Below are 14,541 nucleotides of genomic sequence, written 5' to 3'. Positions count from 1 at the left end.
TGTTCCAAACTACAGGGCACAGCTTTGCTGCTCTAACACAATTGCTTCCATGTATCAAGAGCTTAATTATCAACTGATCAGGTGTGAATTAGGTGTATTAGTGTAAGGGCCCAGCCTGCGCTGCCTGCTGCCAGCAGAGGGCGACGGCAGCGAAGTGCCATACGTTCAGGGAACTCTAATTCCCAGAGGCCCTCGGGCCGATTAGGCCCAACCTGGCACATCTGTGGACTCCTCAATCTAAGGCTGTGGCAAACAGCAGCCCTTTGCCACACCTTTGTAGAGGGGTGACCGGTACGGTACTTAGCCCAGGTGGGTATTGAAAAGAAAAGAAAAGGAAAGGCTGAGGAAAGAGAGAAATTGCCTCAAAACGACTTGAAAACCAAAAGAAGCCTTGAGCAAGAAACGGAAACAGAGGAAATATTTTTTGTTTGCTGAATATCTTTTACTTCACTTCCCTATTTTAGTCTGTTTTTGCCTTTTGCTTTTTTATTTCCCATTTGTTGTTTTTCCCATTTTCGCCTGTGCTTCTCGGACCACCAACCAGTACATGGGCGGTTATAGCCTGGCTCTGAGCCACCTCAACTCCAACATGCACAATCACCAAGTTCACACTCCATAACTTCAATAAACTCATTTAAAAGCCTTTCTCATGGGTTTTCCTCCCTGCACTTGGGTCCGCCTCCCTGCTGTCCCGTAACAACTAGAGTGTAGAAACATTAAACTGTACAGTGAATTTGATATCTCCAGGGCTTAATTTGTGCCGGAACAAGCCAGATCCACAACTAGTACCTTCCACATATGGATCCAGCACATTTTGTAGTGAATCCGGAACCTCATTCACATTTTAAGTATATTTATATAAATACACTGTGTAAAGAAAAATCATAACATTTTCTACAAACAATTCAACACATATATCAAAAGAAAATGTGGAAAAGTGAACTATAAATAAGATGCTGTGTCATCTTGTTACATGCCATGAGGCACGAGAGCGAACAGTATGTTCACATTACAAGCCTCATTGCTCAAATACGATTTTTTGCTCAAATCCGATCTCTGACAGGATGGTTCACACTCGTTTAGGTGACTCAAATCTGTCCTCAATGACCCGCATGAGCACATCCTACTCAGTAACGTCACATGAATGAATCACGTTTGTCGTCATCAGCACAAACTAACGAGCAGAACGAGCTTCGCTGTGAAGATAATTAACTCTGAACACTCTCAGCCGAAGACGAAGGAGAAAAAGGTGAGATGTTTCTTTTCCTCCGTTTACAGTCTTTAACTTCTGTTCGGCGCTGCTGCCATGGTAACGCTGAATGATGGCGCATGCGCAGTGGAAAAAAAGCACATTGATTCCGATCTGAGCGTCACATTAAGGTCACATGGCCACAAATCGGATACGTATCCGATCTAGGACCACATATGAAAGTGACTCAGGTCGGATTTGAAAAGATCGGATTTGCGTGTCCACACAGCCCTGAAAACAAAATTCAGTTTTGTTTATCTATGCAGACCTAGAAACAGTAGCTGGGAGAATTTTTTGTTTGAGTTGGGAGTCTGGTGTCCTCAAACTGAGTCAACTCAAAAAAAGCAATGTAATCAATTACTATGTAATTTTAAGTTGAGCAGACTTCTCATTTTTTACAGTGTGGTTTTGGCTTGTTTACTCCATCCAATCACGCCACCACTACTGCTTGTAACATCAGTTTACTAACTACTCACACTTTAGAAGCGAACGTTCATAAAAAGCATTTTAGCGTTAGGATTGTCTTAAGATCATAACCCAGTTACTCTCCCAGTAGTACAGTCTTAGCACAATCATGATTCTACCATTTACGAATCATCTTTGTGCTTTTTTTGGGAAACCTAACCCTGGTTAGAAAGATCCAACATTACGGGGAACCTCTCCTGCCCCATCGACCTTCTGGATCCATCGTTACTCAGTGTCCCAGGCCCTCATCATTCACAAATAAACCCCTGAATATCTCTAAGCCCCTCTACACAGTATACTGATCAAACACGACCCAGAGAGTCTGTTTCAGGGGAGCTACTACACACACAATAAATATGTTCTATAGACAGTAGTCGTATGCGTATATTTGGGCACCCCTGGTTGAATGTTTTGTTGATTTTCTAAATGAAAATAAGTGAACACATCCTCTAAGAAGAACACACTTCTGCACATTTTAATGCACAATTACTGTTTATTTGATGAATTAAAGATACTGAAAAAATATGAAACATAAAATGTGGCCTGTGCAAAAATTCCAGCATATTATTTATATTTTAATGTTAGTTTTTTCCAATATATTAAACTCTTGTGCACTAAAATTTGAAGACAATGCTATATTTAGGTTCCCTGTAACTTATTTTCTCTTGGAAAATCAACAAAACATATAATTTGACAAGAAGCAGTCTAGAAGATGTCTACGTAAAAATTTTATATGTCCATAATATATATTTATATATAATTTTTATTTATATTTTATACATATTTTCCTCCAATACTTAGCAAACTTAGCGAATAAATAGAAATTGTGCACAAATATTTGCAGAAAAGTGCAATATTTAACATGCCGTTCGACCACACAATCATAAGACCATGCATACAACTGTAAAATCTTTAAGTGTGAGCACTAATGATGCTATATATGTCAACACAAAATACATCTATGTAAACCTCTAAAACCTGCCTTTTGCAGCCCAAAGAGAAACAGCAGCACCTACCTGGAGTCATTCTCAGTGGACTGTGTGCGTGTATGGGTCTTCCTCTCTCTTTAGGGTGGATGGGAAAGGGAAGCTTTGGAATTCCTCTAATGTTCCAGAGCGAGAGAAGTGTGTGTGCGTGAATGTGTGTGTTGCTTTTCCTTCCTCATTGTAAACTCTCTCCTCTCCTGATCGCATAAAAACCCACCCTAACAATGCGGCGACGGCCAGATATGCTCCGCCTACAAATGCCTTCATAGTGACTGTTGCGAGGTGGGACAAGCTTTGGAGAATGTCAGGAACTTAATGAAGAAGGGATGAAATTTAAGATTCACTGCATCACGTTGAGTTTTGAGTTTAAAATGCTAGGCTACCGAGCGCCACTACGTTGTAGCATCTAATCTGGGCAGATTCGCCACCAGGGCAACATTAGCTTGATGAAATAACAGAAAGAGCTGCACTAGATCTGTCCTAAGTGTTACCTTTAAAACACACACAAAATAAACAGTGTAAAATAACTGCTCGTTACAATGGATGAGATATTGCCAACATTCTGTAAAGCTTGTCCGAGCACGGATCGGTCAGTTCTCTGCTCTCTGTCCACAGTCAGTGCAGACTAGCCCTGTGCCTGTGAAGAGGAGCTGTAAAAGTTTGCATGCACTACAGTAAGATATTAGAGTTGAATTGGTTCTAATATATACACAGATCAGGCATAACATGACCACCATATGACCACCTCCTTGTTTCTACAGGACGCTGTTGGCTGGATATTTTTGGTTGGTGGACTATTCTCAGTCCAGCAGTGACACTGAGGTGTTTAAAAACTCTGGCAGCACTGCTGTGTCTGATCCACTCAGACTAGCGCAACACACACTAACACACCACCACCACGTCAGTGTTACTGCAGTGCTGAGAATGATCCACCACCTGCTCTGTGAGGGTCCATGGGGGTCCTGACCACTGAAGAACAGGGTAAAAGGGGGCTAACAAAGTATGCAGAGAAACAGATGGACTACAGTCTGTAACTGTAGAACTACAAAGTGCACCTATATAGTAAGTGGAGCTGATAAAATGGACAATGAGCGTAGAAACAAAGAGGTGGTCATAATGTTATGCCTGATCGGTGTATGTATAACAACTTGTGCAGAATTTCACTGGGCGACTGGCATAAAGAATCTGTGCAATTTCATCAAATTACCACAAAAAAACTGATTAAAACGGATTGAAACAAAGTAATTCACTCCAAAATTATTACCATCATAGAACGGATATAATGGAAAAGACACATGACAAAACAGCTGGACAGCCAGCATGGGCAATAAGACGGAGTTCATAATCCTCTCTCTGTCCACCGTGCCACAAACAGAGACATATGTGACAGATTATAGCCAATTTATATGTTTTGTTGATTTTCCAAGTGAAAATAAGTAACAGTGAACAAAAATATAGCATTTTCTTCAAATTTTAGTGCATAATTTCAACTTATTTGCTGAATTTAGCATATTGGGAAAAAATAAAATATGAAATATAAAATGTGCCATAACTTTTGCACAAGCTATATTTTATGTTAAATCTTTTTCCAATATGTTAAATCCAGCAAATAAACAGTACCTGTGTATAAAATGTGCAGAAGTGTGTTCTCTGTAGAGGGTGTGTTCACATATTTTCACTCAACAAACTCAACAAAATCTATAATTTGAAAAGTCATAGAAAAGTCATATCTCAAAATAAGTTACAGTGAACTTAAATATAGCATTCTCTTTAAAATTTAGTGCACAATCTCTATTTACCTGCTGAGTTTAACATATTTGGAAAAAAAACAACAAAATATATAAAATATTCCACAACTTTTGCACAGGGCACATTTTATGTTTCATATTTTTCTGTGTAATATTAAATTCAGCAAACAAACAGTAACTTTGCTTTAAATGTGCAGAGGTGTGTTCTATGTAGAGGCTGTATTAACTAATTTTCACTGAGAAAATCAATAAGTCATTTGACCAGGGGTGCCCAAACTTTTGCACACAACTGTAAATGACAGCATTTTTTAATTGTGTTTACTTTTTTGAGATATTTAGTAGGGAAATAGTTGTATTCTTCAAATACTGCCTTTTCCTCTATGCCTGTCACCCCAACCGTTCGACTGTTAAAACACACTAAAACTCACTGGTCAAAACCTAAATTACACAATTATTCCAGGTAAAACGAATCTGGCTCCAACAGGACTCCCAAAACACAGCGGCTAACACAAGCACCACACGCACTGACCACATTAGTGACGATCACAACACCCACCGGTTGGTATAGAAGAGTTCAGATTAAGAAAGATAGTAAAATTGACCAGGCGTGACCGCTTTAAACAAAAACACTGCCGTATTGATCAGCAGAGAGGAAATAAAACGATGTCCACTAAAATCTCTCCCCGCATTCATCACCGCATTGACTGTTAGAGCCAAAAGCCCAGAATGAACAACAAACTGGAGAATATGCAGCAGTGGAATCGATACGGCCGGTGGAGGCTATTATGAGACTGCTGCTAGGATCCATCCCAGGGTCAAACTCAATGACATCACATTAACTGCACTTCTGTGGAGAGGACTCAGAACCAAGTAGCCAAAAACCAGTGTTCCAGAAGAAGAACTCGAGTCCCAGTGGATCAGGGGTTCGATAATTAGAGCTGTCTTTTCTCTACTGAGCCCAATCCAGAAAGCTTGTTTCATATCAGTTCACCATGCAAATGGAGATTTGCTCTCTGCAGAACTCGTATCTTAACATGCTATGAACACTCATTGGTATACTATTCAAATGTAATTACACATTTAATTACACATTATGTTGCACAATGAATTACATTTACATTTTAAATGGTTTTAAAAGATTAGAGTCCGCGCTTCTTAAATAGGACATATTCTAATTTATTTCAATGACAAACAGGGCAACGTTGCAAAAATGCCTTTTGTTTCTGCAAAACAAAACTGGAAATTTAATCTCTTCAACTCCTTGAGACCACTGGTGGTTCCAAAACGTCATATTCTTCATAACTTTTATATTTCATAAGCTACATTCAAAAGGTGGGGGTCGTATGAGAGCTGTAACTGTCTTCTTTCCAGTCAAATAGACGGGTGATGTCATTTTAAACCCTTATAATAAAAGAAGCTGAACTCACAAGTTTTTTTTCTACTGAAAGTCGACCCATTTTTCCACAAATCTGGGCTATAAAATATAAACAGACGGCGTCTCTTCAGTGATCTGCACTGTAAAAATTATTTTTATAAAAAAGTACAAAGAGCGTCTGAGATTTTTGGCTTTCAGCAGTAAGTTGTAAGCATATAGCAACATGTTTATGATCATAAAACATGTTCTGTTAATTTGAGGGGAGTTTTTACAAAAAAATAAAAAAATAAAATAAAAATTTACATTTATTTCATGCAGTAACTGAATAATTTGCCTTACGATTTGGTCATGTAAATTCATATGGACAAACCAAAATATACCCTGGTCAATAAGAGGTTAAACAACTTGCCATTTAAGTCCAGTCATAATAAAATATCTCCTTTTCTTGTACTGCATAAATGTAAATCAAATCAAATTTATTTGTATAGCGCTTTTTACAACTGATGTTGTCACAAAGCAGCTTCACAGAAATCCGTTTAGAACAAAGTTTCAACATGAAATGTAAATCCTCCAGGTGAGCAAGCCAGGGGCGACAGTGGCAAGGAAAAACTCCCTCAGTTGAGGAAGAAACCTTGGGAGGAACCAAGGCTCACATGGGGGGACCCATCCTCCTCTGGTCAAACTACGTACAAAATTATTATTCTACTAATATTAATAGTAATAGTAGTAATAGTTAGGAGACTTCAGTGTAGAGTGGGCAGCCAGTCCAAGGCAGGTGGCGGTGACTGGGTTGTGGGTAACTGGTCTGAAGCGGGTAGCCGGAGAGCTCTACAAACAATCATCCAGCAGTGTCCGGCCGGACAGGTGGGCAGTCGTTTTCTCGGAAGAAAGGTAGGGAAATGGAGTTAGTTTATTTCTGTATGGGTGTATGTATAGTAGTATGTAAAACATTTCCAGAGTGTGGCTAACGACTCCGGCAGATCTGACTATAACAGCTTAACTAAAAAGAGAGAACCGAAAGGGCACACAGACACGGGAGCACCCTGAAACAATCTGGCATTCCTCCGCTCCACCGTCCACAAACCTGAGTGATCGCGTGTGAGCGGCGGGACGACAGCACCAGTCTCAGTTTACTATAATTCCCTGCGTCCATGGCCTTTATCCAAGGGGAAACATTAGCTACCAAAAGCTAAACTAAACAAATGAGTTTTCAGCCTAGATTTGAAGATTGCAACTGAGTCTGAGTCCCGAACATTTTCTGGAAGATCATTCCAGAGTTTGGGGGCTTTATAAGAAAAGGCTCTTCCCCCAGATGAAACCTTCTGAATTCTGGGAACTATTAAAAAGCCAGCACTCTGTGATCTGAGTAATCGTGGTGGCTCGTAAAGGGAAATAAGGTCTTGCAGGTACTCAGGAGCCCATGTAGGGCTTTATACGTCAATAAAAGAATTTTGTAATCTATACGGAATTTAACAGGCAGCCAATGGAGTGATGATAGAACTGGACTGATATGATCAAATTTTCTAGTTTTAGTGAGAACCCTGGCTGCAGCATTTTGAACTAGTTGAAGTTTACTTAAATTCCTGCTGGTGCATCCTGACAGTAATGCGTTACAGCAATCTAGCCTTGAGGTAATAAAGGCATGTACTAATGTTTCTGCATCGTGCAGCGATAAGGCATTTCTTATTCTGGCGATATTGTGAAGATGTACAAAAGCTGTCCTAGTGATGCTGCCTATGTGTTGATCAAATGATAAATCTGGATCGAGTATTACACCAAGATTTTTTGCTGCTGAACCTGGTATAACTGGAAAGTCAGCGAGATTTAAAGTTAAATCTGATAATTTATTTCTTGCCACTTTTGGACCCAGAAGGAGAACCTCTGTTTTGTTACTGTTTAGGAGGAGGAAGTTACGCGACATCCAACCCTTCACATCTTTTACACAGTCCTCTATTTTCTTTAACCTGTATTTGTCATCAGGCTTGGCTGATATGTACAGTTGCGTATCGTCTGCGTAACAGTGAAAGTTAATGCCATGGCTACTTATAACTGTGCCTAACGGTAACATGTATAATGTAAATAATAATGGTCCTAAAATAGAGCCTTGCGGAATTCCAGATCTTACTTGTGAATAACTGGAAGATAAGTCATTTACCTTTACGAACTGATAACGTTCTGTTAAGTAAGAGTTGAACCATGATAGGGCGGTCCCTGTGATTCCAACCATGTTTTCTAACCTTTCAAGGAGAATATTGTGGTCTATCGTATCGAAAGCTGCGCTGAGGTCAAGTAGCACTAACAGGGATATGTAGCCTTGATCAGAGGCAAGAAGAAGATCATTTGTTATCTTAACTAGAGCTGTCTCAGTGCTGTGATGTGGCCTGAATCCAGATTGGAATTTCTCAAATATGTGGTTCTTATGTAGATATGAACTAAGTTGCTGGGCTACAGCTTTTTCTAAGATCTTAGATATAAATGGCAGGTTAAATGTACAGACTGAAACGTTAGAATATGTATCAGAATTTCTACACTTGTCTAATGAAGTATGAATGATAAATAATGAAGAAACAATGAGTGCATATACATGCACTCAATAATCCAATCATAATCGGATTTCTGCAGTTATCAGATTATTCAAATGGTCATGTAAACACCATACGCCGATCTAGAAATCCGATTAAGAAATCCGATAAATCAGATTTCTCAGTGCATGTAAACTCTTACGCTGATTTCTATCGGATTTCTCAGTCTGTGCATGCGCGAGATCAGACGGTGGATGTTGCGAGATGCAGCAAAACACTGTTGGAGCACCTCTGAAACCAAACACAACATAAAGGATTTGAATATTCTTCATCTTCCAGATGATGTAAATTCATATTTTCAGGTAAAGTGCTGCGATATTTAAAAAAAAAAAGCCGCGGTATGAACTTTATGAAGAATGTTTTTTTGCTTAGATTTGTGATTTGTCCAGGTTAAACAGGGTCAGGATAAGGTACAGTTTTCCTTTTCAATTTACAAGGAAAAAAAGGTTAATTAGTCAATGATCTACCTGGCTCGTCATTCCGACATACAGCCATTAGGCTCTATAATGAGTCAGTTTTCAGTCAACAGTGTTATTGACCTCATTCAGACTGGAAGGTTCTGAGCAGTGTAACATGAAAACTTAGGTTTATTATTCAACAATAGTCTGGAATTATCATAGTATTTCTGTAGTTATACATACAGTTATTCTGCTCATGATCTTATAATATTCACTTGCACATTAAAAAAAAATCTCTTTCAAGTTATCATTTATATTCGCTCTCATTTTTTGTGAACCTAGAATGCTGTTATCTCTCTTGTACAGCTCTGTTGTTCCTGTTTTAAATTAGGGTCTATCCATTTGCACAGAAGAGCCATTTCTGGCTCCCTAAAGAATCTTTCAATGTAACTGAGCAGTAAATAAGTAAAGAAGTAGGACATTAGTCAATGAGATGCGCCTGTTAGAAACCTTTTTAACGTTTAAAAAACCTCAACATAACATAAAGGTTCTGTAACAATTAAAGCCAACCTGAAATCAAAGGTAACCTTTTTACCTTGTTAGTTCATGTTCCTGGTCATATTAAGCACGATTAATCATATAATACCAAAAAAGCAAAAATCTCTGATAATCCCATAATCCTGTAATTTTTCCATAATCTGTACAGATTTATGCACACCTCTAAATTTTTGTCGTTTTTCAGTTTTTGACATAATTTGAAAATACCTGTTCCCCTTTACATTGTGTGTAAATTTCATGATGAATGGACCAAAAGAACTGACCCAAAATGACTTCGAAAAAATTCTGGTTCCATTGACTTACATTAAAAGTAAAGTAGGTTTTTTCCTTCTCCTGTAAAGTTACCATTTTGGAGATACGAGGTTTTGTTCCGACAACAAATAAAATACATTACATTTTAATTTTAATTAATTTATTTAATTATATTACTAAGTTTAACCCCAACTTCCTCCCGTTATTCCCACGCGGATTTCCTCAAAGGCACAAACACAGATAACACGATGACTGAGGAACTCTGGAACTGGATGACTAAAGGTCACCACTATAAGAACAGATAGCGCTTGCAATATGATTGCGGCAGCAAGGAATCTAAGTTTCGAGCATTTGCCCTGTGCAGCGCACGTTATACAGAGGCACAGCGGCTCTCTGTGACAGCGGGTTTGTCGATGCTTTAGCCAAGTGCCGTAAAATAGTCAGACATTTCAAACATGGTCCTGCAAACACAGCAGAGCTGAAAGTTCAGCAAGCCTCTCATGGTCAAGAAGAGGAGACACTCATCCAGGATGTCCCCACAAGCTGGAATTCAACCCCTGAAATGATAAAGTGGGTCCAAAGACACACTTAAGGCAACGCTGGCACAGCCGAAGCACAATTTAGCCATGCTTTTTCACTGCCGTTTACAAAAATACGAGTAAATACTATTTAAACTTCACGATTAATCATGATTAATCACAACCTATTATTGTGATTAATTCAATTATTTTAAATCAATTGACACCACTAATATAAAAGCTAGTAAGGCACTGACAACAGTTTCAAAAGCATAGAAGAATGTAAGACCAATGACTATGTACAAAGCATGGTCACCTCTCTGGTGGACCACTGTGAACCCCTTCTGACAATAATAAAGCACCAGCAGCTTTCCTGGTTTGGCCACGTGACCCACCACAACACAATGTCCAAGACCGCCCTTCAGAATACCCTTGAGGGAGGCTGAAAACAAGGTCAACAGAGGGAGAATTGTCTGGCGAACATCTTTAGCGGACAGACGTTCACGTGTTTGACCCGCCCGCTGCAGCCCAGCAGAGGCCAGAGTGGGTAAACCCTGTCAGCTACAGCATCCCTCTAGTCCCACGATGACCGGTCAGGTCTAGGAACTGGACTGGACTGAACTGAGCTAGAATAAATGAATGTTATATAATCAAACTGCATGCAACTCTGATTAGCTGTTAGTTCTAGTTCTGATTAGTACTTAATGTAATTAAAATGACCATTTAACGTGAAAGTTTCCGTGTGAAGCCAGCGTACGAACTGGCATGTTTACTCACGTTGATCATAGCATTGGAGGTGATGCGGAACAGAGTGGCTCTCTCATTGACGGCCTTGATCTTCTCGCTGCCCTCGAGCGGGACACGCAGGGCCTCGAGCTCGCTGAGGGAGCGCTGCAGGGCCGCACCGTGCTTCGCTATCAGCTCATTACACGTACACAGGTCATCCAGTTTACTGGCCAAGGTCTTCAGCGCCCCCTGCAGTTCACTGCGGTCGGAGCGGGACGTGGGCTCCTCCTCACCTGAGTCATCTATACACACAAGGGGAGAAAAACAGACAGGTAAAGAGTGTGGAAAAAGTCAGAGCAAAAGAAGAAAGAAACAAAACAAAGAGGTTACGGTATAACTGTGGATTGTATTTAGAAGCAAACAAAAGCTCTACTCAGACTGGATTAGTTTATCAGGCGGATGTCTGTAATTCATTTTTTTACTCTGTGACCAGTAGTGGACAGTAACGAAGTAAATGTAATTTGTTACCGTACTTATGTAGTTTTTTGTGTATCTGTACTTTACTGAAGTATTTCCATTTTGGGCGACTTTTCACTTTCACTCCACTACATTTCAAAGTCAGATATCTCACTTTTTACTCCACTACATTATGCATAACCTGTCGTTCCTTTTGGTTTATGTGTGTATAAAAACGGAACGCCAAAACAAAAGTAGCGTAAAGCAAGAACACCAATCAGGGCACAGCGCACTTTGTTTTGAGCTTGTTTTGACCTGTTGGTCATACTGACCCAGTGCAGCACACGGTTCAATGTCAGTGCAGCAGTGTAAAAGCTTGAGAGTGTCTACTCCAACATAAATGATGAACTAGCCTAACTTTGTGTAAACAGACCAAAATATAGAAATATGTACACATATGCAGTTGTGACTGACGCGTCTTTTTTCTGAATTTATACAAACACTATTTCATTTTATGGTAAATTTGTTTTTGCTAATTTATGTTTGTAACTAAGTTGCAAATAAATCTTAAACTGAAACTTTGCTTGTTTGCAAAAAGTTATTTCATTATTATGAAATATTATTATTATGAATATTTCACTTATATTCAGTATTGTGTGTGCCGGTACTGTGATTGTATTCAGAACATTCTGCTCTGCTTACTTTTGTTTATCCCTACACGGTCACGTCTGTCACACCTGTCACTTGTCATGTATAGGCTGAGCCTAATCTTGGCATCAGTCCCGCTATAAAACTGCATCAGTCTATTGTCTTACGGGCTGGCTAGGTGTCTGGTATCTGCGCGCAACAAATAAACTTCAATTCTCCAGACATACGGCTGGTCCCCTGGTGAGGGTTGGGGTTTGGATTCTTCAATACAAGCCAGGGCAACTTACTGTGCTCTCTGTCTGAGTATGAGGGATGATAAAAGCACAGGGCTGAGTTAAGTCACCTTTATATTTTTTCTTGGATATATAGATATTTAACCAGTGTTCCTAAGTGATTCAACTGTCTTAACTGAGGTTGAATCCTGGTGACGCCACGATCCTTCATGGTCAGAGGTCTGACATTAGGAAGCCTTTATCCCCCAAAGGCTGGAGGCACTAAAATGAAATGAACCTTTTTAGCCAACTGTGTCTGAACACATCAGAATTAGACCTCCGCATTTAACCCATCCGTGCAGTGAAACACCACATACACACTAGTGAACACATACACACACTAGGTGGCAGTGAGCACACTTGGTGGGCAGCCCTATCCACGGCGCCCGGGGAGCAGTTGGGGGTTAGGTGCCTTGCTCAAGGGCACTTCAGTCACGTACTGTCGGCTGAGGGGATCGATCCGGCGACCTTCTGGTCACAAGGCTGGTTCCCTAACCTCCAGCCCACGACTGCCCCACTATAGGGAGTTATAGCCTGAGTGTGGGAGCTTGCATTGACTAAACTGATTGATTTTTTTTTTTTTTTGAGTAAGCTCAACTGAGACCAGACTACTTCTGATTAAATTAAGTTGAGAAAATGTAAAAAGCTATGCAGAAGTTTACTTAAAATTTTAGGTTGACCTGAATTTTAATTTTTTACAACGTACCTGGAGCTGAAGTTATAATCGGCCTGCAGGATCTTACTGACTTACTGACTTCGGAAGAGACTCTTCCAAAGAATCTATCATTCTTGTAATCTGAGAAGTGTTTAATTAACAATTGCTGCATATGTAGATAATATTGCTATATTTTAAATGCTGTTTAATGGTTAAATGTAATATTTACAGTCCTTTGCAAAAGGTCAAATTATGTATTTTGTTGTAAAACATCCTCTACAGGGAACAAATTTGATATGATTTTTCTGCAAACTTTAGTGCACAATCTGTACTTATTTTCTGTCTTTAACATATTTGAAAAAATAAAGCATCAAATACAAAATGTGCCATTCATTTTTGCACAGGCCATATTTCATGTTTATTTATTTTTTTCTCTAAAATGTTACATTTAACAAATAAACTGTAATTGTTCGTTAAAATGTGTGAGGATGTGTTCTTAGAAAATGAACAAAACATGGCACATTTGATGAGGGGAGCCCAAACTTTTGCACAAGGCGACATAAGGAAAACCTGCCTTTGGTGAAACGCAGTGCAGAAAGAAAATGAGCACAGAAAACATCAAATGCTAAAATGAACACCATAGAAGACAGCCATGCATGTCTTCAGCCGTCCCCATGAGCTTGACCCCTGTTGACCCCACAGCCCACAGTTAGTGCTAATGAGGCACAGAAGCAAGCTCCTCTCTAATCAAAGCTCCAGTTACCATGGGCCACACATATACACACACAAACCGCATGGCTCACAGACTAACAATCCCACTTATCTCAAACCTCCAGAGGAGAACCAACCCACACATCACACACATACATTTACATTATACACAAGCAGCACCTCTCTAATGCTAACACAAATCTCTAATACGTTCCCTCTCACAGAACAGAGGGCACCACAGTGAGCCAGCGTGCAACTCGCGGTATCGATCGCGACAGACCCACTGGGCTTCCGGTTCGGAATAAGCCGCATCAGTAGCTAATGGCTGTCCGGTTAAAACAAATGAAGCTCTATATATAGAGAGTAAATGGACTGCAGAAAGAGACTGCAGGGATTTGTACCAGCAACAAAGCCACCGGACAAAGAGAAAACAGTTAGAAGTGCAGCATACAGACCAAACACTCTTCAACAACTTAGGCAGTTTCTAGATTGTTTTCTTCCCATTCAACACCGTTCTAGAACATTCTCCCCCAATCACACTGGTTCATTTGGCTTGACAGCTCTTTTTCTGGAACGCTATAAAAGAACGGCCAATATTAGATAATTGGTGTTTGTTGGAGAATGTTGGTGTTTAGTGGAGAATGATTGTTTTTGGTTGTGAATATTGGTGTTGGAGGAGAATGTTGGTGTTTGTTGGAGAATGTTGGTGTTTAGTGGAGAATGATTGTTTTTGGTTGTGAATATTGGTGTTGGAGGAGAATGTTGGTGTTTGTTGGAGAATGTTGGTGTTTAGTGGAAAATGATTGTTTTTGGTTGTGAATATTGGTGTTTGTTGGAGAATGTTGGTGTTGAGTGGAGAACGATTGTTTTTGTGAATATTGGTGCTGGAGGTGAATGTTGGTGTTTGTTGGAGAATGTTGGTGTTTAGTGGAAAATGATTGT

General features: G+C 39.7%; 1 protein-coding gene across 2 annotated transcripts in view; it reads right to left on the bottom strand.

Moving 5' to 3' along the window:
• LOC118827760 (oxysterol-binding protein 2-like) overlaps nucleotides 1–14,541 on the bottom strand; it is a 127,942-nt gene that overhangs the window by 28,647 nt on the left and 84,754 nt on the right. For both annotated transcript variants that reach the window (XM_036599220.1, XM_036599221.1), the window contains one exon: nucleotides 10,909–11,159. In XM_036599220.1, the coding sequence (XP_036455113.1) occupies nucleotides 10,909–11,159 (251 nt within the window). The remainder of the gene's footprint in view (nucleotides 1–10,908; nucleotides 11,160–14,541) is intronic.

Source organism: Colossoma macropomum, unplaced genomic scaffold, assembly GCF_904425465.1.
Source record: "Colossoma macropomum unplaced genomic scaffold, Colossoma_macropomum, whole genome shotgun sequence".
Lineage (NCBI taxonomy): Eukaryota > Metazoa > Chordata > Actinopteri > Characiformes > Serrasalmidae > Colossoma > Colossoma macropomum.
This window is presented reverse-complemented; position numbering and strand designations above follow the sequence as displayed.